The sequence below is a fragment of the Haliotis asinina genome, chromosome 2 (genome assembly GCF_037392515.1).
Source record: "Haliotis asinina isolate JCU_RB_2024 chromosome 2, JCU_Hal_asi_v2, whole genome shotgun sequence".
NCBI lineage: Eukaryota > Metazoa > Mollusca > Gastropoda > Lepetellida > Haliotidae > Haliotis > Haliotis asinina.
This window is the reverse complement of record NC_090281.1, coordinates 50,028,645-50,055,954: the sequence shown is the minus strand read 5'-3', so window position 1 is coordinate 50,055,954 and position 27,310 is coordinate 50,028,645. Positions and strand designations below refer to the sequence as shown.

Below are 27,310 nucleotides of genomic sequence, written 5' to 3'. Positions count from 1 at the left end.
TCCAACACAGGATGAAATGTAAGGTTTCTTAACCGATATATTTCCAGTGCTTCAGCCAGGCAGCACAATTGCACCATTCACGCTGAAAACTATGCAATGGTGTTTTTGGTGTGGGTGGGTGAGTTCAGTGCTAGACTGTACCCTTTGGTACAGCATTTCATATAATACACAGGTCTTCTTCTACATAATATGTTACCATAAATGGCAAAAGTCTCAGTTGCATTTGCACACATTTTGATAGTTGAGGTACCAATTGGCAACACTAAAAAAATCCTGGCTGAAGCCGGAAAAGTACATGCTTTTGTTCATGATAAATTTCACAAATCCCTACTGGAAAAGTATGTGCTTTTGTCAATGATAAATTTCACAGACACCTACAGGAATACATGCTTTTGTTAATGATAAATTTCACAAATACATACTGCTTTCATTGGTATCTGCATCAACTGTAATGAAATAGGCAGACTGAATGAAATACATGCTAAATTTCTATTTTATCTGCCTCTGTCAGAATGAATTGCATGCTCTTAGTGTTTTATCTGTCTATGGGTGAGTGAATTTAGATTTACACAACTCTCAGCAATATTCCAGCTAATAATTATGGCGACCATCTAAATAAACAAGTCTGGACCAGACAATCCAGCTAACAGCATGAGCATTGATCTGCACAATTGGGAACCAATGACGTGTGTCAACCAAGTCAATGAGCCTGACCACCCGATTTTGTTAGTCGTCTCTTATGGCAAGCATAGTCGCCTTAGTAGCAAGCATGGGTTGCTGAAGACCTATTCTACCCCAGATCTTCACGGGTCCATCTGCGTATGATACAGAGTGCAGACATATGGTCTATATTATATCTGTTTCCAAAATAACACACAGACCCTAAATATGAAATGCATGTATTTTTGAGTGTGATAGAATGCTCACACACTCTCAGGATTAAGATGTCTGTTTCACCTCCCTTTGACCTCCCTCCCTCCAACCATCAACAAGGTTCACTCTCTAGCACCCAGTCCCCCCTATTCAACCCATGTTGTTGTTTATCCCAAGATGCCTGTCCTGCTCATCGGAAACTGCTGTGAAGCATGTACGAACACTACAAGGATGGAAACAGTTTTGCATCTGTACTGACATCACTCCACCATCCCAGTGTGAGATGCACAGTTCATGTCAGTACTAATTACACATGGTGAACACTTGGCATTTCATGCCCATCGTGATCATATTTCGCTGACAGAACTACCTTGATTAGTTCTTCCATATTTTTACTATTCTTGGGGATCATGGAGGATTATGTTCACGCGACATATTGTTTGATATCACAGTTTTGAATGTCAATTATTATGCCCCAGTGACGTAAAGCTTAATTATACTGTCCTAACTCCAGATTGGTTGTCAGCAGAAGTCTTATTATGATATAGTATTCGTGGTGTAGAAGTAGGGCCATGGGGTAGCCTGGTAATAAAAGCATTCATTGTCATGCCAAAGACCCGAGTTCAATTCCCAACATAGGTATAACGTGTGAGGGCCATTTCTGGTATCCCCCCTATCATGTTTTTGCTTGAGTATTGCTAAGAGCAACATAAAAACAAACTCACTCAAGGTGTAGTAGATGGAGTGCCTGCCCAGTTAGACGATGATTGGTGGGTTGACTGCTGTGTGTGTCATACCAAAATGATACAACGTGCTACTTGTTGTTACCCTGCACGGTGCTCTGCATTATGGAAACAAAGGAAGTTTGAGATTCTGAGGCAGTGTACTGTGTGTGCGTTTTACGCCGCGTTCAACAGTATTACAGCTATGTGGCAGCATTCTGTAAATAATCAAGTTTGGACTAGACAATCCAGTGATCAACAGAATGAGCATCAATCTATGCAATTGGGATTCCATGACATGTGTCAACCAAGTCAGTGTTCCTAACCACCCAATCCCCTTAGTCATCTCTTTCGACAAGCATGGGGTACTGAAGATCAATTCTAACCCTGATCTTCACAGGTAGGTTATACTGTGTCAACATGGTGTGTCAGTGTTAAGCAGGTATTTCAGTGATGTTGGATAATATGACAGGCAGCACTTCACGCTTCAAAAAGCCTGAAAATTGGACATTTTACCCGAAGAAGGTCATACATTTTGTTCAGCTTTGAAAATTCCAAACCTGCTAGTGATTTGCTGTAAAAAATCCCTATATTTAGAAAAACAAGTTTGTTTTCACAGAAAGCTAATCCATAACAAAACACCTTAAAATTGCAGTGGGTGTTAATATCTAACATGAAGCGGAAGTTTCCCTGTAACTGAACGTTATTTCCCTCTGATCATTGTTCCCACATTTCACCAACCTTGCGTGTATTCAACTATACCTATTTGTTACATGTGCTTCTAAAATTGTTGATTAGGCCTTGAAAAAAATCCCTAAAAGGCCTTAAAGTTGGTGTACATACACAAACACATACACATCACCAAATAAACACAGTAATTACAATACAGTGTTAAACTCTGCATCACCTCACTTCTTAACATTGTGTCATATGAAATGTACATGTGGCCTGGGTCTGCACTGATTAAACTTTGTTATGCGAAATGCACACAAGGTGTGCAAAGTTTCTCTCAATCTCTGTGCTATGAAACATACAACAAAACTTACATCACGCTACCATGAAGTCAGAAGCACCAGTCTCTGATCTAGGAATTAGGTCAGTACCAAGTCAGCAGTGAAGCAGATTATGGCTCATTTGTTACATTGTAATAAACTGTACAGATGCTTGTGCAGGTCTTACTCACCAGGATAGTGTGTTAAGGACTGTATCAGATTTAGGAGGAGATTTGTAACTGTTTGACTGACCCAGTTTCAGAAATAAAATGGCTGTACGGTTGTATTTAGTTTGTGAATGTTTGGGTTAAAGGGATGGTAGCATGGAACAGTTTGTATTAACTTTACTTAAGTTGTTCATGTGTGTTATTTTCCAGACACATTTCACTTTGTTTATTTAGCCTGATTTGTGTTATTTCATATGATGATAAAGTATTCAGTGACAGAAGTATGAATGGGTCAACTTCAATAGCGTTACTTCAAGCATGTTTGAAAATGGTTTAGTGCCCCTTTGTGCTGAGTAGGTTGAATACGGTATACCTTTTACATGACTGCAGAAACCATTAATTATTTTTGATCCATCAGATCAGAAATGGAATTTAATTTCAGGCACTGAAAAATTTCAAACTATCAGCACAAATTTCAAAGGAATCTTTTAATTTGAAAGAACTGGGTTTTTTTTAATGCACTGACCTTTCAGAAAAATCGTGTTACGATGGATTTACTTTGCAATTCAATATTATATTAGGACATGCTGCAATAGACACATGATACAGCATCATCAGGATTGAATTCAGTGGAACTGTTTTATGATGGGATATCAAACAACCCAGCTACATGGTCTGTCATTGTGAATTTTTAAGTGTCAGTGAAACTGACATGAAATGAACAAGGAACTTGTAAACTCTCCACACACAACTCACCTACCTTACTGCCTGTAGATTGCCATGCTTAATGGGAATGGGGGAGTGGTGTGTGGAGCTTAGAGAATGCTCACTTCTGCTAATGTTGTGCAAGCTGAGGAACTGTTGAAAGACTTCAGATGAAGCTAGACTTGATGGAGGATACTACGATATGTATCCATGCAGTTGGGTGGATGAGGAGGAGGAGATGTGGGTCACGGAATTGTCTTAATGGCTCTTGGCTTTTCTGTTTTGCTTATCAAGGCGCATGTGGTTTGTGTGATGTTTGGAGTGCAGATGTAGAAATCTAGCCTTGCTCAAAGGCGGCACTGAATGATAAACCAGTGGATGTTAGATTCAGTCTATACTTAAGAAAGGCAAGCCAAGATACTGGGACAGTACTGGCCGCAAGTCTATCAGAGTGACAGTGTGTTTATTCTGTATTCATAATGTTTTAGAAATTATCTTTTAGACTTTTACCCATTACCTTATAAACATGTGCAAGTCTAAAGCCATTACTCTCTCTGTCTTTCTCTGTCTCTCTCTCTTATCTATTTTGTTGTTTCTTTGCAATTAGTATTTTGTCTATATTACTTCATTCTGTAAATAACTCATTAATATATGGAGCTTTGGTTGCCTCAGACATGAGCAATGTTTTAACAGAGCACCTGGTGTTGACAAAACATTTTGTCTTGATAGGAGATGGGTTCATCTCTCCATAAAGATAATTTCATATCAACAGCTACATCAGATAATAATCAGAGTTTGGCAGTTTAGTGTTGCTGCAAGGCTCTGGAGATTGAGATCAAGTTTCCACAATTTCACATGATTGATTCCCAGGGAACCTGGTGTAGCTCTTATTCCCAATACTGTGTGTCGTCCATGTCTTTATCTCCCCAACAATTTCAACTAGGTGTGATCTACAGTTTCTTTGTTCAGTGAAAACTGGTTGGACTAGTGTTGGGAACATCAAACATGATTCAAGTAACACCTATTACTGATGACTTATTAATGAATTGGTTCATGGTATGAGCTGTTTGATTCACAACACTGATGCTTATGATGTTGCATCATGCACATTCTCAACTCCCTGGGGAGAGTATAACCCACATTGCTTATGCAATGCTTGAGGATTAACAGGCACATTACCATCTCTTCCTAATGGGTCTGAGCAGTCACACAAAGTGGTTCAACTAGTACTTGTTGTATAGTAATCCTATAATTCAATCAGATCCATTACTTTGAAGGCATGTGTAGACTAGCAGACTAGCCCTTTGTCTCTGAATATATATTATTTTGACAGAAACAAATAAACCTATTTAAACTGAAAAGTATCCCCAGTGAGATGTCAGATTCAGAACCTATAACATCTAGACTTGCATCATTTAGAGCTTTAGCATTGCAGGGAGGGATAGGCAGTAGAAAAAATAATCCCGCTCTGGGACTGTGTGATAAACTAGTAGACTTGGAGCTATTATTCATGGGAAGTTGATCTTGTAGAAGGTATCAGTGGGATCAGTCAAAAGTTCCTTCTTGTCCTGACTTACCTATGATTCAATATCCAGAGATCTCTGAATCCAACTGAATTCACTCAGAAACAATAGAGTCCAGATTATTCAAGTTTCACTGTGTAGAGAATATGTATCATTTCCACTTTGAGGTGACACATGTACAGAAAGAGTTCCGCTAATGTCAGTAGCATAATGTACCTGTGTACCTTGTCGGTGAGGGAAGGTCGATTGTCATGTTGTTGTTCCATCTTTTCAAGACACACAAAAGTGTGGCCACCCAAGCAGAACGCTTCCCTTTATGCATTACAAAGATATAAGAAAAGACCCATTTATACTTTTATACCACTGTCATCTGTTGTTTACCAGTGTATATCACTGCTGCTGTCAAATTGATGGGTTCACTTGTGAAATGTACGTATGTTCATACCAGATATCATAGTTTGACACTAACCTGTATATGTGAAGATGATCTCATAACTGACCCAGCACTGGTGTATTTTTACCTGAGAGGTCATATGTGTGCTTGTGCATACATGGCCTGGCTGCAGTGAATAGCAAGGTCAGAGGTCATGCTAAGGTCATTTTCAGTTGTTAATGGCAGTCAAGCTGGAGTCACTCAAGAATACCAGGGTAGTAAAACAGGCCCTTCAGGTTGAACCCATTGATCTCTGATAGACACTTCCAACATAGCTTTCTTGTATTTGACATTTTAATGAGGTCAAGATGATGTTGCAACCCTAGGACAGACACCTTTGTTAGCCAAGTTCTTTCACTGATCTCGTTGTGGGCATGACATCGTATTGCTGACATTCTGATTAAAGGAAAATTATTTTTGCCTTCAGCAAAATAATGGTGATGATTTTAAAAATCAGATTTGGATTAAATTTCCAAAAGTTTCAAATTACAAGGGGAAAAAACTGTAATTATTTGAATAAAGATGATCAGCTGACATCTTGTGACAGCAACTCAGTGTGAGGTGAAGTTTTTTTTGCTGTCCTCCATTGCTGAATACTGGTTTTTATGCTTATCATGAGACGCTACTAGCAGGATCAGGTGGTCAGACTCGCTCACTTGTATAGATCGATGCTCATGCTATTGATCATGATATTGTCTAGTCCATCCTGATGTTTTACAGACCAGTGATATATAGCTGTAATATTGTTGAACGCAGTGTAAAACTAAACTCACTCACTCACATTGTACTGCCTCAGAGCCTAAAACTTGCTTTGCCTTCGTAATGATGAGTACCGTGGTAGGTGGGACTGGTTCTTGTGGGGTTACAGTGTAGAACTGTTCCCAAGAATCCGATCATGGCTGAGAATGGGGACTGTATATCTTCATAAGGCTTGACATGTTGCTCAGAATCTACCCAGATTTTCTAATCCAGGCGTGACAAGCAAAGGCTTCTATCATTATAACCGTGGGACTGACTGAGTGTTGCTTAAACAGCGTACCAGTCATCACTACATCATAAATAACAGTCATAGTCATAACTGCAAAGGAGTTGGAGTGAATGTTGTTTTGTGCCACAATATCTGTCACGTCGTCCTTTAGCAATATCATAAAAGATTAGAAATTATGAATGTTAAGTCATTTATTAAAATCTCAACTATCATGAGTATCACTTTTAAAGACTTTACATTAGCAGTATGAGACAGGTATAGCCTAGTGGTTATCATCAAAGACATGTGTTTCAATTCCCAACATAGGTACAATTGTGTGAATCATTAGTCATTTCTGATATCCCCGGCTGTGATATTGCTGAAATATTGCTATAAGCAGCATGAAACTATACTCAGTCACTTACTACATGGTGAAAGAACTCTTTAATTGATAATAGGGCTGCAATGATTCACCCAGTCCTCAATTCAGTTATCAGTATTAGACCTTTGATTCGATCATTTTCGATATGATTATTTCTACAAATGAAAACAAAAATGAGATTTAATTTAACTTAATTCTCAGAGGGGTTTTTGTGGGGATGGGGGGTGTGTTGTTTTTCATTTTTCTTCAAATCCATCATCAACTTTGCGATGTCTACTAACTCATCAACTTTGCTATGTCTACTAACAACAATTCTCAGTGGACAGTTAGCCAACAATCAATTTCAGCCCTTGAAATTGCATAAGTTGCAGTCAAAATTATGGTCTAGCTGTGTGGGAATATTTTAAAAAGGTGTTCAAATATCAAATCAAAACTTAGGTCTGAGATTTGATTTTCAATGAATCAAACCAAATCATTGCAACCCAGTCAGTGAATAAATGGTCAGCGATGGAAACCACAAACAAGTGTGAGTGGAGGAAAATTGCTACACAAAACTATCGTGTAACTGTTTGCTGACACAGAATGGTGAGTAGGTGTAGTGTTAATGTATCCCTATCACCAATTTTCCAGCTATTTGTGAAGGTACGAGTAATAATATTCCTTCACAATATGGCTATTTTGTGCATGTTAACTCTCTCTTTTTTTCATCAGCCACAAATTATTTAGGACAAGTCATTAATATAAAGAGATAACAACTAGTCCATGAGGGATTACAGCCAATGATAGCTGAAGTTTCCAATCCTGAAGAATAAAACACCAGACACCTCCTCAATCAGGACCAAATGGATGATAATCTAATAATGGCTATTAACCACCTTAATGGATCATTCATTATAGGGACAAAGTGGTGATGTGTGGGTATACAAGATCACTCCTGACCGTGGTACAGAAGGGTCGAATCTGCTTGATGAATTATGCTTCACAGACTCAATCCATTTACTGGTGTTCTAATGTATTAATTTTTGCCTCTAAGATTGTTCATGAACGCTAATTGTCAAACCTAAGATTCGAAAGGTACAGACCTTTTCTGTTTGTATATTTTTGTGAAACTGAGAACTGTGTTTGATAAAGCCTGAATGCATGATGGTCACCTGTTTCTCAGTAGATGTAGATTGTCCTTCTTGGAAGTGTTTCTGACACTTTGATGCCATCCTTCATCATGAATAGCAGAGTGTGGATGTCTGTGATTCAGTTTACAGCTTCTATGTTTGATCTGGTTTTAGCTGATGGTTGCTTTTGTTTGTTAGGCTTGACAGTAAACAGGTAATTTGTTGACTGTTGGTTATCAGGAGTAGAGATGCAGTGTTTACCTTGTTGTAGAGCAGTTTTCTGTTTTGTACACCTCTCCTCTGTTGTAGAGCAGCCCTCTCTGTTGTATAGCAGCCCATTCTGTGATGCAGAGCAGCTGTCTCTGTTTTAGAGCATGTCTCTCTGTTTTAGAGCATCTTTCACTGTGATGTAGAGCAGCCTCTGTGTTGTATTGCAGTCCTCTCTGATGTAGAGCAGCCCTCTCTGTTGTAGAGCAGTCCTCTCTATTGTAGAGCAGCCCTGTCTGATGTAGAGCAGCCCTCTGATGTAGAGCAGCCTCTCTGTTGTATTGCACTCCTCTCTGTTATAGAGCAACCCTCTCTGATGTAGAGCAGCCAGTCTGTTGTAGAGCAGTCCTCTCTGTTGTAGGGCAGTCTTCTCTGTTGTAGAGCAGCCCTTTCTGTTGTATTGCAGTCCTCCCTATTGTAGAGCACCCTCTCTGTTGTATTGCAGTCCTCTCTGTTGTAGAGCAACCCTCTCTGATGTAGAGCAGCCTCTCTGTTGTAGAGCAGTCCTCTCTGTTGTAGAGCAGTCCTCTCTATTGTAGAGCAGCCCTGTCTGTTGTAGAGCAGTCCTCTCTGATGTAGAGCAGCCTCTGTGTTGTATTGCAGTCCTCTCTGTTGTAGAGCAGTCCTCTCTGATGTAGAGCAGCCTCTGTGTTGTATTGCAGCCCTCTCTGATGTATTGCAGTCCTCTCTATTGTAGAGCAGCCCTGTCTGTTGTAGAGCAGCCCTCTCTGATGTAGAGCAGCCTGTCTGTTGTAGAGCAGCCCTTTCTGTTGTATTGCAGTCCTCTCTGTTGTATTGCAGTCCTCTCTGTTGTAGAGCAGCCCTCTCTGTTGTAGAGCAGTCCTTTCTGTGATGCAGAGAAGCTGTCTCTGTTTTAGAGCAGGTCTCGCTGTTGTAGAGCAGCCCTTTCTGTGATGCAGAGAAGCTGTCTCTGTTTTCGAGGTCTCGCTGTTGTAGAGCAGCTTTCACTGTGATGCAGAGCAGCTCTCTGTTGTAGAGCTGCCTCTCTGTTGTAGAGCTGCCTCTCTGTTGTAGAGCATCTCTCTCTGTTGTAGAGCAGCCTCTCTGTTGTAGAGCAGCCTCTCTGTGATGTAGAGCATCTCTCTCTGTTGTAGAGCATCTCTCTCTGGGATGCAGATTGGCTCTCTGCTGCTGGGCAGCCCCATCTGTTGTAGGACAGCCCTTGCTGGAACCGCCCTCTCTGCTGTAGAGAAGTTCTCTCTTGTAGAGCAGCTCTCTCTGCTGTAGAGCAATTTTCTCTGAGCAGCTCTCTCTGTTGTAGAGCAGTTCTCTCTGTTGTAGAGCAGTTCTCTCTATTGTAGAGCAGTTCTCTGTGCTGTAGCGCCGCTCTCTCTGTTACAGAGCAACTCTGTTATACACCAACTGTCTCTATTGTATATAAGCCCTCACTGGTGTAGAGGAGCTCCCTCTGTTTTAAGAGCAGCCCTCTCTTTTACAGATCAGTCCTCTTTGGTATGAGGCAGCTCTAACTGCACTGATTATTGAATTCATTGAATTGTGTAAATTATGGTTTTCATTTCTTTTCCTAGTTTATTTTACGTGTTAAACTTAAACATAAAGATTCTTGAAAGGAATTAATGGAGCTGAAAATGTAGAACAAGCTGAAATTTATATTTAGTTTACTAATGTAAATTTTAAAAGCCACATCAAAATATCATTGCACCCTCTTTTTTAGTGTGTGCTTAACACTGACAAAAACATCCAAACTGAAACTGTAACATCAGGATGCTGCCTGCTTGAACTGCATCATCTTACAAATGGCAAGGATGGCCCTAAATATAGAAAGTAGATCATAGGAATCTGTGGAGCACAAGTAAGTTGATGCTGTGTTGTTATGTTCCACGCCCAACTGTGATGTTTCAGCTGTATGAAAACAGCCTGTAAATATACAGTTCAACTTTTCATAGGGTTATTCAGATATGTTGGATCAGTTTCTGATTTGGATCTGAATCTGATAGAGGTCCAGAACATTCAAAATTCAAAGTTTTACAAACACTGGTTCATCTTTACTTGTAATGGTGCTGACTAAGAAGGTTTTGGATGGTATTACTCTAAAGATAATCAATCTGCAATGTCTCTTTATCAAATAGCAGAAATGTAAGGCAAGTTAATGCAAGTTATCTGAAGAGGTGTGTTTGCAAAGGTGGATCCAGGAATTGTCGGGACTGCAGGGAGAAGAAAGGTAATGTTTGGCCTGCATTTTACTTTAAGTTCTCTCCAAAATATCGCTACACCAATGAAACACAATGTGTATAATTTCACTGCACTTCACATGAACAAACAAGTCTGTGACCTGTAAACCAGATTTGCAGCCACTTAAAATATACTGAACAGGGTGGGTGTGTTCGCCTGGTGGTTCTAGCATTCGCTTGTCACATTGAGGACCCAGGTTCAGATTTCTCACATGGGTACAATACATGTAGTCCATTTCTGGTGTCCCTGCTATGATATTTCTGCAATGTTGCTAAAAGCGGTTTAAAACCATACTCACTCACTTACTGTATGTTGAACAAAAATAATATTAATAATAATTGTTATTATTATCTTGAGTATGTTTTTTAAGTGAAGACTTCTTTAAGTGTGTACTTTGTATAAAATGTTTAATGATCAATTATTTGTTTTGTTCAGTAATTAAAATAAACACATAACATTTTATGAAAGTCAGTTTCATGCATCCTTGAAAGTTCAAAAATATCCCTGTCATGAGTGTAGTTGGATATATTTGTTTGTGTCACTATGAAAACAAGTCTCAACTAAGTCTACTGACAAGATAGTCAAGTTATGGAAACTTCATACCCAAAATACGATACTCTACAAGCAATGTAAAGGTCAGCCTGATTCTTTTTGAGTTCATGTCATGGCAGAATGACTTCAGTAATATGAAAATATTGGTGATACGTCTCATGTTTTTCTAGCAGAACACTAACTAGATATTATAGTTGTGGTCAATAAACTTGTGACAAGAGGCAGACAAACAAGGACTGTATTATTAATCATGGTACCATTGTAGTTTTGTTGCATTAGCGGTAAGTATTGCTGCGACACTATGTTCCGTGCAAGATGTAATTTTCTTTGAACATGAAGGAGTGTGTAACTTGTGTTTGATCCATGCATGCAGTGTGCACCACACCCTCGTTAAGTTCCGTCCATAGCTGTCAGCGTTGATTGATTACTTGGAGACAGAAACTTGCAACCGATTAATTCGTCTTCAGTACGGAAAATTATTTGTTTCATATGACTAATTTATTGACCAAATGTGATCATATCGTATTTCATACGATGGTAGACAGACATATTAAGATTAAAATGATGTTTCTAAATGTCATGCAGTTATTAAATATGGTAATGTTGGAATAATGGGATTTTTTGTTCTTACGAATGATCAGTGTTTTCGATTTGCAGATGTTGTGGGTTAGATCCAGGGACAGCAATTTAATTTGTGCTGATACAAGATACTGTATAAATATTAGCCATTTTCAAACGGAAGGGAAGATTGCATTTCCCACACCACTACTAATCAGCAATAATTTTCCATGCAATAAGCATCAACGTGGAAATATTAAGACAATTGTTAATTTTATGTTTCTGATTCTTTTCCCATAATATTTATGCCTTTTAACTCACGTATCAAGTCCAAATATCAAAGCAGCTCAATATGAATCCGCCAGTCATGGAAATTCTGCTGAATATGCGAAAATTACAAACCGAATTAGGATTGCCTTGCCTTGAAATAAGGACAGGTCCGATGACTGCAGTTTTGAGTCTCCTTGATATCATCCACAGTATTTTATTGGGGAACAAAAACCTGGAGTACACATATGATTCATTTCTTTGTATGTAAGCAATTGGTCCACAGTTGACTTCTGGAAACAAAGTTTTGGTAGATTTCTGTCTTAGGTCTAGGGCTGAGAATAAACACAATGTCACAATACGACACGCAACACGATATTTGACCTGCAGTATGATGTATCACGATACATATACCTTGAAAGGATGCCACAATAGGCGACCCAAGATCAGCAGATAGGAATTTGTCATTAATATTGTCAGACTTTATTGGATGAGTTTAGTTTTACACCGTACTCAGCAGTATTGCAGCTATATGGTGGCGGACCAGACAGTCCAGTGATCAATAGCATGAGCATGAACATCGATCTGCGCAAATGGGAGCCAATGACATGTCAACCATGTCACCCTCGTATCAGTCACTTCTTTAAGAAAAAATCTTGACATTAATTCAGTACATGTACAAACTATGATAAAACACTCAGGCATATTAATATCCTGTGATTTGAGACCCGTAAGCATTACAAAAAATTGTTCTTTTATAACACTGCTAGAGCAAAGGAATCCCTGAAGTACAAGGTTCCTTCAAGGAAGTAGTTTGCAGAACAGGTTATTCCATCACTTTATAAAGACGTGTAGCAGAAAGTTCAAAATTTGGAATATTGACACAGTAGTAAGATTTAAAATGATTTTTTTCAAGGTATTTGAGTATAATCATAATTAAGTGCTATTGTAACAAACAAACAAGCAAGTACATGTTGCATTGCTTTCCTGGACCATCATATACAGTGAGTATATGATCTAGATGACTAGAAAATGTAGATTATTCAAACCTCCAACTGCAAACTGACAGACACTTAAATCACAACTAGAAATTTTCTGCATGCAACAGTATTGAAGTGCACCCCAAGGTTTATGATCCCCTTTAATATCAAAATATTTCCACCCATGTGACTTTTAAGTCGAAGAAGGGTCTACAATTTTCAGTTTCATGTCTGCTGAGAGTGATTTGGTCGAACCAGGCTGGCTGACTTTGTAGACACATGTCATCGGTTCCCAATTGTGCAGATCGATGCTCATGTTGTTGATCACTGGATTGTCTGGTCCAGCCTCTATTATTTACAGACCGCCACCATATAGCTGGAATATTGCTGAGTGCGGCATAAAACTAAACTCACTCACTCACACTGTCAGATATATTCAGTTCCAATTTGGAGCAAAACTGACAAATTCAGAACTGTTTTGGGTTTGTTTGTTTGTTTTTGTTGTTTTTTAATGTTGCTCTCAGCAATATTCCAGCTATATAGCTATATGTCAGCAGTGTGTAAACAGTCAAGTCTGTACCAGACCATCCAGTGATCTTCATGATGAGCATTCATCTACACAACTGGAATACAATGAAACATATCAACCAAGTCAGTGATCCTGACCAGTCGATCGGATTAGTTGCCTCTTATGATATGTATGAATTGGTGAAGACCAATTCTAACTCTGATCTTCACAGGCCTTATTTCTGTATTATGGCTCTGATTCATTACTAAACAATGCTTTCAGTTGGCCTTGAGGACTACCAAACAGTCTCATGCTTTTGGAAGAACATGAATTCTAATGTCTATGCATGCTGCGTAGCCCTAGGTGTGTCTTATGAGTCTGCACTCAGCTCATAGGTCAAGGGCAAGGTCACACTGACACTGATAACATTGCCTTGTGGATGCTGTTAATCACAGAAATAAAACTGCCGGGTTACATGTCTGTGTATTTGGCTTCTGCTGATCCTGTGCTTTACCATATACAAGAATGCGTAAGCTGAACACTGTTGCAAACCTGTTGAATTTCACTAGTTTACATCTTTAACTTGAGCACAACAGCAAATCTGTTTACACACTATTTCCGAGGATGTGAAGATGTGTGACTTTGTGTTTACCTTGCAGTTTAACTGAAACAATGATATCACTTGTTTTGGGAATCAGAAACTCTAAAAAGGTTGAAATTTTACAATGCACATACCTTTATGCTTTTGAGCGTGTGTTTGTTCATCAAATGTAATGGGTTGTTTACTTCATTCTAGTGTGTTATATTAAAATAACAACATTCTGCTTCATCGAAACTATGTTTTTTGTAATCAGTAATCATTTTTAATCATTCTTCAGATTGACTTTTGATTATCATCGAAACACTGCTAGGTATCACAAAGAGTGTTATTATGCAGGATGACAGTTACTGGCATGTCACAAGTAGTTGCTGATAATGTCATTATCACCACATCTTGTTTGGTGTGTTAGCTTGTAAGATGTCAAGTCAAACAGGTTATGTCTTAACCAAATTAAGTTCTATAAAAAATGTGTGGATTCCTAAACTGAGAATGTATAGGAGTAAACCCTCGATACTGACTACTGCTTTGTCTTCTACTTTTATGTATCTCTCTCTCTCTCCCCGTCTCTCTCTCTCTCTCTCTCTGTGTTTATTGTTTATTGGGGGGGTGTTGTGTGTGTGTGTGTATGTGAGAGAGAGAGAGAGTTGGGTTTTATGTCAATTTTAGCAAATTCCACAAGTATCACGATGGGAGTATCAGAAATGAGCTTCACACATTATACAGGATTGAACAAGGGTCTAGTGCATGGCAAGAGAATTGTTTGGCAGTAGGCTACTGAACCAGCAGGGGTGCAAACATCCTATTGCCCTCCACCCAGAGCAAGTCAGTTTTCATTTCAGTCAATTAAAATAATGGTATCTTACTTGTCCATGGGCTACTAGATAATTTCAGCTTACAGCTTCAAACTGCAAATAAACTTGGATTTCATTTCATAACAGCTCAAAATGTAGCAGTTAAAATTCTCCATGACTGTAAAGTAGGGTTTATTTCTTGGCTATTTATGACTTTTTGTTAACTAGTAAACATTCAGTAAATATGTTGATTTATTCATTAATAATTTCATCATCATGATTATGTCATAAACATCAGGGCAAGTGGAAAATTAGTCTGGAGAAGTTACTTTCTTAATGGCTTCTTAAAAAAAATTCAATCCCTGATTTAGGTACAGTCTCTGAAAATATCTAATTTTGGTAGAAGCAAATAATTACTTTTGAATTGTACATTAGCCTCAGTAGGTTGGGAGATAGAGGACCTGAGGAAATCTAGACTTGATAACATAAAAGCATTGCAGAAATGACTGGTTATGGTGAAACAGTGGTTCAGGGCAGTAAGACTGACTACTTTACCCTTTCTGCGTATGTTGTTGTCATGGACACAAGAACTTCAAGATTCCAACTCAAATTTTCATCACTAAAAAACATCTGACGATGTCAACTAATGGTAAGGTTGTGTTTCAGGTTGTGTGCAGTAGATGTCCATCTTCAACACCAGAACTCAAGAACAGAATTGTGGAGTTGCTAAAAGGTAATTGATGGGTAAAGTTCAAATATTTTAGGGATGGTCTGGTAGTCTTGTGGTTAAAGCATTGGCTTGTCATTGCTGACGACTCAGGTGCGATTAGTCGCATGAGTATAAATGTGTAAAGCCCATTAATGGAATATTGTTGAAGTGGCAGAAAACCCAACTCACCCACTGACTCACTCAAATGTTTTATGTCAGATGACCGGGTTTTGTTCTACCTTGATGTATAAAACGTAGTGTCTGAAGGACCCCTATTACTAATTAGAAGTTTCCTAACTGGTAATGTGAAGATACTGCAAAATAATGCTACAGTGTACTGTAGTGCACATAAGTGTAATGTAGTGCTGTAAGATGTGCCCACATTCATGTCCTCACAAAATGTGACATCACCTTGTTTCGTGGATTACGTAGCTACGTAGCTAGTTACTGTATATCCCTATGTACGAAAGCCCACTACAGTCAGTATTGACACCAAAGAAAGCAGACGATGAGAAGTGGGAAGGTTGGAGCTAGCAGTATCGTCTTTACTTGACATTTTGTGAAAACAAAATTTAGCAATGGTAGTATTTGTGATCTGGGGCTATTTATCTCAATGTTGGAAAATTATGTTTAGTGTACTTGCGTGTAATGCAGAGATTGCTTGTAATGCAGCGACTTTTTTGTCATCGAGGCATGGCATTGTATGTTCATCAAAAGTACCACTTTGTGACGCCAGTCAAAACTTAATTCATGAGATGGCATCATAATTTCTGTGATCAACGAATCAAGGTAATTATATGTTTAGAATATTTTGTGATAATTATGCTTAAAATAAGATACAGTAATTATGTACAGAACTGGAACTTTATTCTTATTTCTTTTAAATGAAATAAGTGTATTACCATTTGTCCATCAGGACGAAATACATGGTTTGTGTGTCCATTCTCTATGTTGATGTGTAGTGGAGGTATGTTTCTTCATCTTGAAACACCCTGTTGTTGACCCACTAGACAAATAGGCAGTCTGTCCACTACACAAATCCCTTGCAGGGAAAAATATCCTGGCTATCGACAAGACACTGCCTGTAAGCTTGGGAGAGGACAGTTACGATATAATCAAGCTGGACATATTATGTTTCTTCATATTTTGTTATGTGTCATAAGAAGCTGGCAAAGCGTCACTGTAATTATGACATTGTTTCAACTGGCCCTGAATATTTCTCTGATTGACAGAGTCTGCACTTGTAAACTTTCACTTCCATATATACTTTTGAGCTGTCATGTCAAAATGTTGTATGTATTCACAGCTGTACTGGGATATAACTGGAGGATCTAACACAGATGAGGCAACCTGTGAAGGCATTATATTGGTGATAACTGTCAGAGTTGGTGCATGACCACTGTTGTTCTTTAGATGAACTGAAGAAAGTATATTGATAATGACTGGTCAGGCTGGTGGGTCACTTTGACCTAGTTTGTAAATCATTGCTCTTGCTTTCACTCTCTGGTTTGCCAGTCCAAGGCCTCTAAAACAGATGGTCACATGCTGCACAATAAGTAATTTCATGCCACTTTTGTTTATCTTGTTTACATGATGATCACTTGAATTATCATTCCTAACAGTATGAAAGTGATAGGGGATTATATTCACTTTGATTTGGATTACAAGTGATTTGAAAATGCTGTGAAAAGACCTATTGTTTATTCATAAAAATTTGTACCAAATCTGCTGTTGTACAAAGCAGTTATAGTGTTAGGGTGATCGTAACATCTGTTGTTCAGACTTAAGACAATCGTAACTTTAAGGTTGTTCAGTTGTGGGTTTAAGGTTGTTTTGTACAACCGTACCATGTCTTGAAAAAGCAAGAAAAACAATATTTCATCTTCAACAATCACATTTGAATCCTGTGATGTCATAACTGTTTCTTATCAGATCTTTAACTTACTGGAACTGGTGGTTAGCCCCCATTTTTTATGAAGAAAATATTTGGAAACAAATGCAGATGTCCACATTTGTTAGTGGTCAACATTTGTTAGTGATAGTCTCTGTTGGCATTATAAACATTTACCACATAATAAGGTGAGCTACAGTTCCTGGACACTGTTTATTCATTACTGAAACTCAGTTACTGTCTTTTCGGGTTGATAATCTGAATTTCGAAATTTTGATTTCCTTCAGTATTTGTAAATCCTTAGTTGGTTAGATCCATAACGAAGTAATTAAGAAAGAAACACCTTGCATTGAACAAATAATTGTTTAGGATGCTGTGTAATCCATGTTGAGTCATTAAGCAAATACCAATTTCAAACACTTTGAACAAGCTGCTCTTGATGTTCAATTATGATAAAAATTACCAACCACTGTCACCTCATAAAACAGGTTCGATATTCGGGGGGGAAAAAACAGCTTGCTGCCCACTGATGCTCCTCCAACAAAGACGTGGCTGGGAGGCAAATCAACAATCAGTCAATCCCCATCTGATATGGACAAAGTTTCAGTTATATTTAAGCGTGTCAAAACTGAACGGCTTTGCATCCCTTGAGATGAAGCGTAGGTCTTCCACTCAGATCTGGGAGTTAGCTGAGAGAAAAACACTCCCAAGTTAAATGCGTGATCAATAACGCTCTTAATTCATCATTATAGAAAGCACTTGAATATCACAATCAAAGGGGGAGATAACTCATGCCTGTTTCTATCAACATGGCTGCCATTGAGAGGAGTATTTTCCTTATCTCTGTGTGCTTTGCTTGTTTCAAAGTTTTTGAGCTGGCTTCATGATCACACAGTTTTAAGAAAACAGAGTGAGGGACTTTTTGCTGAATTACATGATTGGATTTAGTTATTTCTATCCAAAAAAAAGTAATTGAAAATAGTTTGTTTTAAGGTTAAACCTTGCGAGATTGTGTTGTCTTCCTTGATAAAACAAGTATCAAGTGATCTACTAATTGGAATAAAAGCTTTGTAGCTTTAAGGCACTTATGTATGGGAAATAAATCATGGACACTATTTTCTAATACCTGATACCTTTGTCTGGTGACGGTAAAATATGGTCGTCCAATGATGGATCCCCTTTGAACATTTAAGCTGGCATACCGATTTTTCTATGCAAGTCTTCTGGAATACAGTAGGCATAGTGCCCATGCTTGGTGAATTTTGTTGGAAGGGTCAGCCTCAGAGGTTCAAAAATCCCATCGCCCAACATTCGGGAGAAGTCAGTTTTCATTTCAGGCAATCAAATAATGGTATCTTACTTGTCTGTGGGCTACTAGATAATTTCTGTTTACAGTTCCAAACTACAAATAAACATGGATTTTATTTCCAATCTGCTCAAATGTAGGTATTAAATTTTGCAATGATAATAAAGTAGGATTATCTTTCTTGGCTATTTATCACTTTTCCATAAACAGTCCAGTAAACATTAACATCAAATACCATGATGATTTATTCTTTGATAATTTCTTCATAATTATGTCATAAAAATTAGGGCAGGTGAAAAATTAGTCAGGACAAGTTATTTTCTTAAAATCACTTACCCTGTGGCAAGTGGCTTTTAAAAAACATTTTGATCCCCTGAGCTTAAAAGACGAATAAGATGGACACAATGGCCCTCAGTATTAGAATAAGGTTAATGAAAAAGTTAAATGTGTGGAAAATGTTTTATTTTTAACCCTGAAGAATGTTGATGACACTTCAGAGCAAAAAGCAGAGATGATTTCGCTCCCTCTGGTTCTGTTTCAGGGTTGTGCTATGTACCATTGCTTCGCTCAGAAGACAACACAACAGTGCCTGTGATTGGTCAACCATGGTCACCTGACCATTCCTCAGACCTGACCAGGTCGCAGGTGAAGAAAAGTCCCAAGGACCCCACCCTTGCTGTAAGAGCTCGAGCAGGTCCTATGTCCCCATCGCAGGTGAGATGACAAAGAAAGATGATTTGCATGATGAATATATCCCAATTATTTTTCAAATGCATTACAGTAATAGGGTAAGACGCAGATATTTTGACCAGCTACTAACTTTTCAGCAAGGTTCCTGAAATTCTATCTTATTTGTGAGGTCCTTTTTTTCATTTCTTTAAGAACAAATTGTCATGGTATAATTCTCTTTAGTCATGAGGGCACCCTACATGTTTGACTGACTGCAGTTTGCTGTGCCGAATTACAACCATGGCAGAAACGTATGACTGGGTTTCAAATAGTGGCTGTCCTTGATAGTTTTGCAAGCACAAAACCAATGCTTGTGGATTTCACCAACATCTCAGACCCACAACACCATGAGTTTTATCCACTTAAAACTGACACCATTTTCTGATAGCAATACTGTTCAAAGCAGTGTTAAACTAGGCTCATATGCTCACAGTTATAACACACACATACAAGTCCAGCATCTCTTCCAGGCCAAGCTGTTCTACAGGCAGTGGATGGCGCCCCCTACCAACAGTCCTGTAGGGGACAAGAGGACTGTCACCATGATCAGGCGGCAAGATGGAGAGAAAGGATTGGAACGGATTGGAAGGTTCATAGTTTCATAAGACTATACTAAGGATTTGTCCTCATATCCTTGTGACAAATGAGTCGAATTTAAAGGTTGCAAATTGGTACCAGTCCAATATGACTTTCAATTATAAAGGGATCCCTGTTTCGGTTGTTTAAAGTTAATGTTTCCAATGTGTTGTCACAGCAGTGGCTCTGGAAGGCAGTCTGAATGTTTCATGAACTCACCTACTTACTAATGTGGAAATAAATTACTGATTGAGAAGAAAATGTTAGGTTATTTAGCAGCCGCTTTTACAGGAGTGGTAACTGGGACAAGTATTCTGAGAACATCCATTTGTCATCTTTCTACAGTGATGAAGCATCTGATGAATTATGTTGTTGTGTCTTATTTCAGACAACTGGCCCATGAGATGCATATCCCTTGGTTAGAATACTGGGAATTCCTGGATGAATTTGTGGACTTCTCCACAGACAAAGGCCTTCAGAAACTGGAAGATCATTTCAAGAAACAACAGATATCAGCTGTCTTCTCTGAATGCCTGGAGAACTTCGGTCCTCTGAACCTGTTGGAGAACTCCTCTGTGTTCTGTAACACCTCACAAGGGGATCTGCAGTCAAGTCTCTTAGACCCAAAGTCTAGGTTGTTAATCATGCCAAGTTCCTTGTCCTCAATGAGCAATAATCAAGAAAACAGAGGTCAGGAGAAACTGGAGGAGAATCTGCCCGAAACTGAAGAAGGTTCTGAAGGGCTTGGATCCATCTGTGATAACAATAACAAACCTAAAGGGTGTAGTACAGACTCAGATAATGAGACAGAAGGGCCTCATGTGAAAAGGGATGTATGGTCGTATAGGGAACCCGCAGAGGGCACAGAACTGGAACGAGAATCTCCTGAAAAGAAGACCGATGTGGTCTCACCAGAAAAAGAAGGTACAAGTAAGAATGTTTTGAACTCAAGTCAAATTGTGAAAACTATTAGATTTGGTAAGAAAGAAGAAGAGAAGAAGTCGGATCCATGGGCATATCGGCAGGGCCTTGAAATAACAAACACTGACAGATCTTCACCTCCAAGGTTGGACTCTGAAGGGAGTACAAGCTTTGATGAGAGTGTTTTGGCAACATTTTCCGGCATGAAATTATCAAGTGGTGATGAGGAGTTTCACACCCCAGAGTCCCAGCCAAGATCGGACAGTGAGTCTTTTAGAACACCAAACCAACTAGATGTGTCCATCAATACAGCAGTCACAAATCTCTGTGATGATTTGAAAAGGAAACTAGTCTTCACCCCAGAGCAACAGTCATCACTATCGATCGGAAGGATGGTTGGGTGTCCATATGGTAAAATATCAGTACCTTTGGGCAATTCACACCATGCAAATGATGCCTTCCGTATCCTCTCAAATTCCAAATTGTTGGATCTGGATGTAGAGGAAGAATCGTCTGATCAACCTGCTCCAGTGTTGGTTGGCCTTGACCCCAGAACAGCAGGGTCTGACCCTTCATGCGTAGTTGCAAATGTTTGGGTTCTCAGTGACTCTTTACATACGTCAAAAGTAAATAATGTTTTCCCAGACACCAAGGTCTTACTAGAAGATTCTAAGATGAGGAATCAACTTCTGAACATTGAAGGTCCAAAACTGATGACCATAGACATTTCCTGTGATGAAAAATATACCACAAGACAACGAACTGTGCCAGTGCAAGCGCTCTTTTTCCAGGCCTCAATGACTCCAGTGGATGTATATATTCATGGGTAGGTTATTCGTTTGGTTTCAGTGTAGTGTTGTCTATAGTGTCATTCTGAGAATGTCTATTTGAACCAGTTCCAGTTTAGTCTGTACAATGTCTGCAAAACCTCACTGTTTCCAGACTGGCCTGTACAGTGTCTGTATAAACCGGTTCAAGATCAGTGTGTACAATGTCTGTTTGACCTCACTGGTTCCAGACTAGTCTGTTCAATGTCTGTGTGACCTGATTCTAGGCTGAAGCATGCTAAGCCGGACCTGGACGTCCTGCGAGCGGTGGATCGGTCAAGAGTGAATAGCAGCAAGTTCCCATTGATTGAGAGATGGTTGCAGCGAGTGTCCACATTGGCTAACGACAACAAGCAGAGGTAAGACATCACTAGTCAGTTGACCTCAAGATCTAGTTTTGACATGCTTTGTAATTTCACAGAAATCAGAAGAGGTCACATGAAAAAAAATAGCACACCAGTGCCTCAATCCAAGGTGGGAATGTCATTTCTAGATTGAATATTTAATCTGCTGATCAGACTTTATGACTTGGTTGATGATTATGTCAAAGTCACACACACCCCACACACACCCCACACACACCCACTCTCTTCCTACTTATGTTTGATTAAACCAGTGGAGTCCAGCTAGGGAGAAAGGTCTACTCACAGCTTCTAGCAAATTAGTCTTTAGGATTGAATAGTATCAGGTTCTTGTTTTGTTAAAATTGTATTTGCTGTCTTTGTAAGTGAATGTGTTTGTCAAAGTTGTGCCTGAAATCGCCATGCATGTAGTTGGTTTGTAGATCATATCTCAAAATCTTGGACAATATAAAATTAATCCTGATTACCGTTTAATGTATCTCTAGTCAAATTATAAGCTCAATCATAATAAATGAATACTCAGACAAAAAACACTGAATCAAAAAATCATGAAGTAAACACACTGAACTGACAGGCTTTACAAATCATTTTTAGAAAACACAAACTGAAACACAAGCTCTCATTATCTCTGAGTAATGCTGTGGTTTCATGTATCACTGACACTCCCATAGTCTTTGGCTGTATGTCATCATGTTAATCACTGTTGTTTAGAACACTGAGGTGACAGAAGTTATCTCCCTTTAGTCATCTGTCTTCACTGGAACAGCTGACTTGAGATTTATTACCATTAGTAAAATTTCATGTTATATTTGTTTTCTAGCTTATATGTATTTATGTGTTTTTAAGATCTTAAGATTAACAAAAGTGAAGAATTATCCATGTCAGAATTCTAAAATATGTTAAGTTTCAAAGGAAAGGCTCCGTGTTTTATGGATTTCATTGGTTGTCTACAGTGTTAGCCCATGTAGTACATGTTTAATTTCTAGACAGACAAGACATCTGTCTTTTTCCATGAAAGTAAGCATCAACTACGTATGAAATATGAATTTTGATACACATTTTCTTCAGTGGAATACTTTTTGTACATCTCGGAGCACCACTTCCTCTGGCTACTTGAAATGTAATGTGAGGTGAAATTCAAGAAGCCAGCTCATGCACATATACACTCCTAAGATAAAAATATATGTACTAGATAATTCTCCACTAAGGGACATAATTCTACCATAAGCTCCTTGCAGGGTAATTGTTTGGTTTTGTATTTTGGGGTGTTTTTTTTGTTTTTGTTTTTTTTTTTTTTTTTTTTTGGGTTTTTTTCAGGTCTTTCTGTTTGAATCTACTACAAGGCTGAATATAGCAAACAGCTGACACTTACTGAATTTGATATATTTGCATAGAACATTGCTGCTCTGAAAATAACTCTGCCACTAAACAACATCTAGTTTCTTCTTGTTTTTCATGTTCACCTGTTCTGGAGTAGGTTGTTAACATATATGATTCTATTAGGGGCCTGGGTTACAGATGGTCTTCAGACACCCATTCTTGTTGTAAGAGGCGACTAACAGGCTTGGATGGTCAGATTCACTGACTTCGTTGACACAGTCTTCATATTCCAGTTGCATGGGTGGATCGATTCTCAAGATGTTGATCACTGGATTGTCTGGTCCAGACTCCAGTATTTACAGACCACCGCCATATAGCTGGAATATTGCTGAGTGTGGCGTAACACAACCAACCAATCATAAACTGATCCTGTGGTACTTCTTGTTGCCCAGGAATATTGTTGAGGGCAGGGTCAGACAACAAACAAACAGTTATTCCAAAGAACACATAAAAATGCTTTTAAAAGTAGTTCACTCACATGCTATGTTTTTGCTCAGAGAGAAAACATTTTTCATACTTTTCTTTTCAGTTGGCCTAGTCCAGCTCGTCTGCGACGAGAAGCAATGGACAAAGTCAGTACATCACCTCGGAGTGGAGGTATTCTTAGTCCACTCGTGTCCACCAGCCCGTACAGCCCACAGAGGTCAAGACCATTCATGTCCTCCCCTCTCATCGGCAACTGGGCACCCAGGACAGCTCTGTTTCAGTCGTCACCAATGGCTCAGCCGGTGTCTAAGCCAGTTGAAAAGTTTAAGCCGGACTTGGACTTGTCAGCAAAGGAGAAAGACACTTCACATTAATGAAAACTTTGTACATTTGTGTATAAGATTGTCATTAAATTATGTAGTTTATTACTTGTTACACTGAGTTCTGTTGTCACCTGTGTACATGAAGGATGAAGAATCTTTATTTAAGGGTAAAAGTGCAAACTTCTCAGATTTCTCCGCGTTGGGGTAACCCAGTAGTTAATGCATTTACTAGTCATGCAAGACCTGCTTCGATTTCCCACATAGGTACAATATGTGGAGCCCATTTCTGGTGTCCCCTGCCATGATATTACTGGAATATTGCTAAAAGTGTCAGAAAACAAAATTCACTCAATTTTAAGATAAGGAGGTAGTAAAAAGTGCAGATATGATTAGATTCACATCAAGAGATAAAGAAAGAAAAGGATCTGTTCTTATGTGATGTTTCAACAAAATTCATTTTGCCAGAATCTGAACTTGTGATAGGAACAACTTCAGAAAACTGTAATGTACAGACGACCTACTTTGTAAAGTACAGAGGATCTACATTTGAAAAAAGATTTGATAATGTACACAGTGCATACTTCTTGAACCTCAGTGATCACAAATAATGTCTCCCTCATAAATATAATATTTGCCCTAACCAACATATTACCACTTTTGACTAATGATCTGTAACATCTATTACAACCCTTGGTGTTATTCATACCTTTGAATGCATATTGTCATTCCTATATTATTCAAGAGGTGGGTCGGATTTGTCCGATCTTATGGCATTTCAAGAATCATATAGCCTAAGGAGCACCAAAATTAACCAGTCAGAAGTGATTGTCAGGAACCTAAACCATTGGCTTGAATCCCAGTTCAACATAATGTTTCAAGGTCTGGCCACCTGGCTTGTTTGTTTCACCAGATTTGGGTCAGCATTGGCCTTCATGCTTGTGGTAAGAGGCGACTAATGGATCGGGATGACAAACTCGCTGACTTGGTTGACATGTCTTCACATCCTAGCTGCACACATCAATGTTCATGCTGTAGGTCACTGGTCTTGTCCAGACTAGATTATTTAAGGCTGCCATGTACTAGTATCTGGAACATTGCTGAGTGCGCTGTAAAAGTCAACTCACTCAAACCAGTCCTTTGTACTGACTGTGAGACAACTGACACAAACGTGAAATTGGAACTAGCTGGATGCCTGTCAGAGCCATTTGCGAAAGGTCTTGGCCACAACTTGGAAGCTTTCAACCTTTCATACTACTGACAAGGGGGTCATTTCTATCTGTAATTATCTCTCCTGTTAGGTTGCAGATATTAGCGAAATATGAGGTATGTCATGTCAGACGGTATTTCAAAAGCGGACATGACTATATTTACAGCACTTGTGACTGACAGAAATCGACCAGTTATTGTAGTTCATCCCATGGTCGATGGGAAATAACAGGCATTATCACTTGGCTGCTTGCCATGTCATGGAAGATTCGGTAATGTGTTATGTAAATTGGAATAATATGTCTGTCGTGTATCCGAGTACAAACTGCTTGGGTGGTATTGCCACAAGGGAAGCAACTCCGTTAGGGAAAATGGTAAGAGAATATGTCACCTGACTGTTTTCTCACGTGAAATATGTTATTTTCCGTCGGTTTCAGAGGGAAAGCGTACTATTATGTCTTTGATGGAGAGCCATCCCAGTAATTAGTGTCTGTATTTTATCAACATGAGGTGAGGTGAAATTAGGAGATAAACATACTGTGTTGGAAAATCAGGGGTATATAACGTGATTATATACCTCTGGATGACTTTGATTAACCAATCACAATCCAGTATTTACTGAAGTTATGGTAGAATAGGGTTTAACGTCGCACTTAGTTTATTTCGTTCACATCACGAAGTGTGCATGTGTGTATATGTGGCTTCAGCTGGTTTAATAGTGCTAGCCCACTATCATGTCACAGTAAGCGTGAATACCCAACTCAAACACATTACCCTGACTCCCAGCCGATCAGTCTGTGTACCCTTTAATTCCCAGCGATAGGCAAGGATCAACAAGTACCACACTTTGGGTCCTAGTCAAAATGGCCACACGTCAAACTGCCACAAAACTTCCAAGTCAAAATGGCTACAGAAAAGTCAAAATGGCCACACAAAAAAGTCAAAATGGCCGTACATTTTATATTTTATTATTTTTCAATACTCGTGACATTTGTATTATTTGATATCAAAGTGTAAAAATGAGAAAAGAAGTTATATCAGACAAAACTTGATGTTCATTACTCATACACAAATCATTTTAAACAAATAACATATATTTATGTATGTTCTTTATTCATGTACATGCACCTTTTTACTGTTTATTTTTACTGTTTATCAGTTACTCCATCAGTAGAGGTTTCCCTTCTGTGAGCTGGTCTCGAGAAGGGTGAACTTCCCTTTCACCTTAGTCTCAAAGTATCAAATAGGAAAGTATCTAAAGTAATTAACTCCTAGTTATGTGTGACGTAACGTCCTTTGTCAGTTTTACACTTTGCTATCAAATAATACAGATAACATGAGTATTGAAGAATGATAAAATAATGTATGGACATTTTGACCTTTTTCTGTGGCCATTTTGACTTTTTGGTATGGCCATTTTAACTAAAGGTTATGGCCATTTCAAAATGACTTTTTTGTGTGGCCTTTTTTACCTGTTCCCCGACATTTTACGTCTTTTGGTATGACGCTGCAGGGATCCAACTCGCGACCCTCCGCTCTCGATCGGACGCTTTAAGCACTACACCACGGAGGCGGTGTTTATCAACATGAACAGCATGAATGTCCTTACGGATCGTGAGGGTCAAGTCCTCGAAAACACCCTGACCCTACACTGTGAAGACATTCGACGCTCGGAGAGGAAGTGATGAAGGTCCCAGACTTAGTCACTTCGTGAGATCCAGAAATCCAAGTGGATGGATTTTCTGGTGATAGACCAAGAAACATATTCACGGCCAACCGGAATTCAAACCCATCATGAATGTCTGGCGTGCCCAAGGGAGGCAACTATGCACGTTGAATTTTGGCGCCTTTGATCACTCAGGGGCCTCCATTAAGTCATTTTTTACAACTAAGCCAGTGTTGTATCAGACGCATATGGTAACTCCAAATAGTGCTTTTGGAGAGACACAGGGTCCTGCCAAGAGCGTACCTACAGCCTGCTGTCTACAACATAGCTGATCATTCCAGTCTCTGAAGTAATTATCAGAACTTACACTACAAGAT

General features: G+C 38.9%; 1 protein-coding gene across 1 annotated transcript in view; it reads left to right on the top strand.

The window, feature by feature from the left end:
- The window catches only part of LOC137273871 (ankyrin repeat and LEM domain-containing protein 2-like), a 74,195-nt gene extending 50,022 nt beyond the window's left edge, over positions 1-24,173 (top strand). Inside the window, exons 6-11 of the mRNA XM_067806767.1 lie at positions 15,278-15,344; positions 19,059-19,231; positions 19,717-19,835; positions 20,211-21,569; positions 21,798-21,929; positions 23,842-24,173. Coding sequence (XP_067662868.1) covers positions 15,278-15,344; positions 19,059-19,231; positions 19,717-19,835; positions 20,211-21,569; positions 21,798-21,929; positions 23,842-24,112 — 2,121 coding nt within the window. The 3' untranslated portion in view covers positions 24,113-24,173. The remainder of the gene's footprint in view (positions 1-15,277; positions 15,345-19,058; positions 19,232-19,716; positions 19,836-20,210; positions 21,570-21,797; positions 21,930-23,841) is intronic.
- The last annotated feature ends 3,137 nt before the right edge of the window (positions 24,174-27,310 follow it).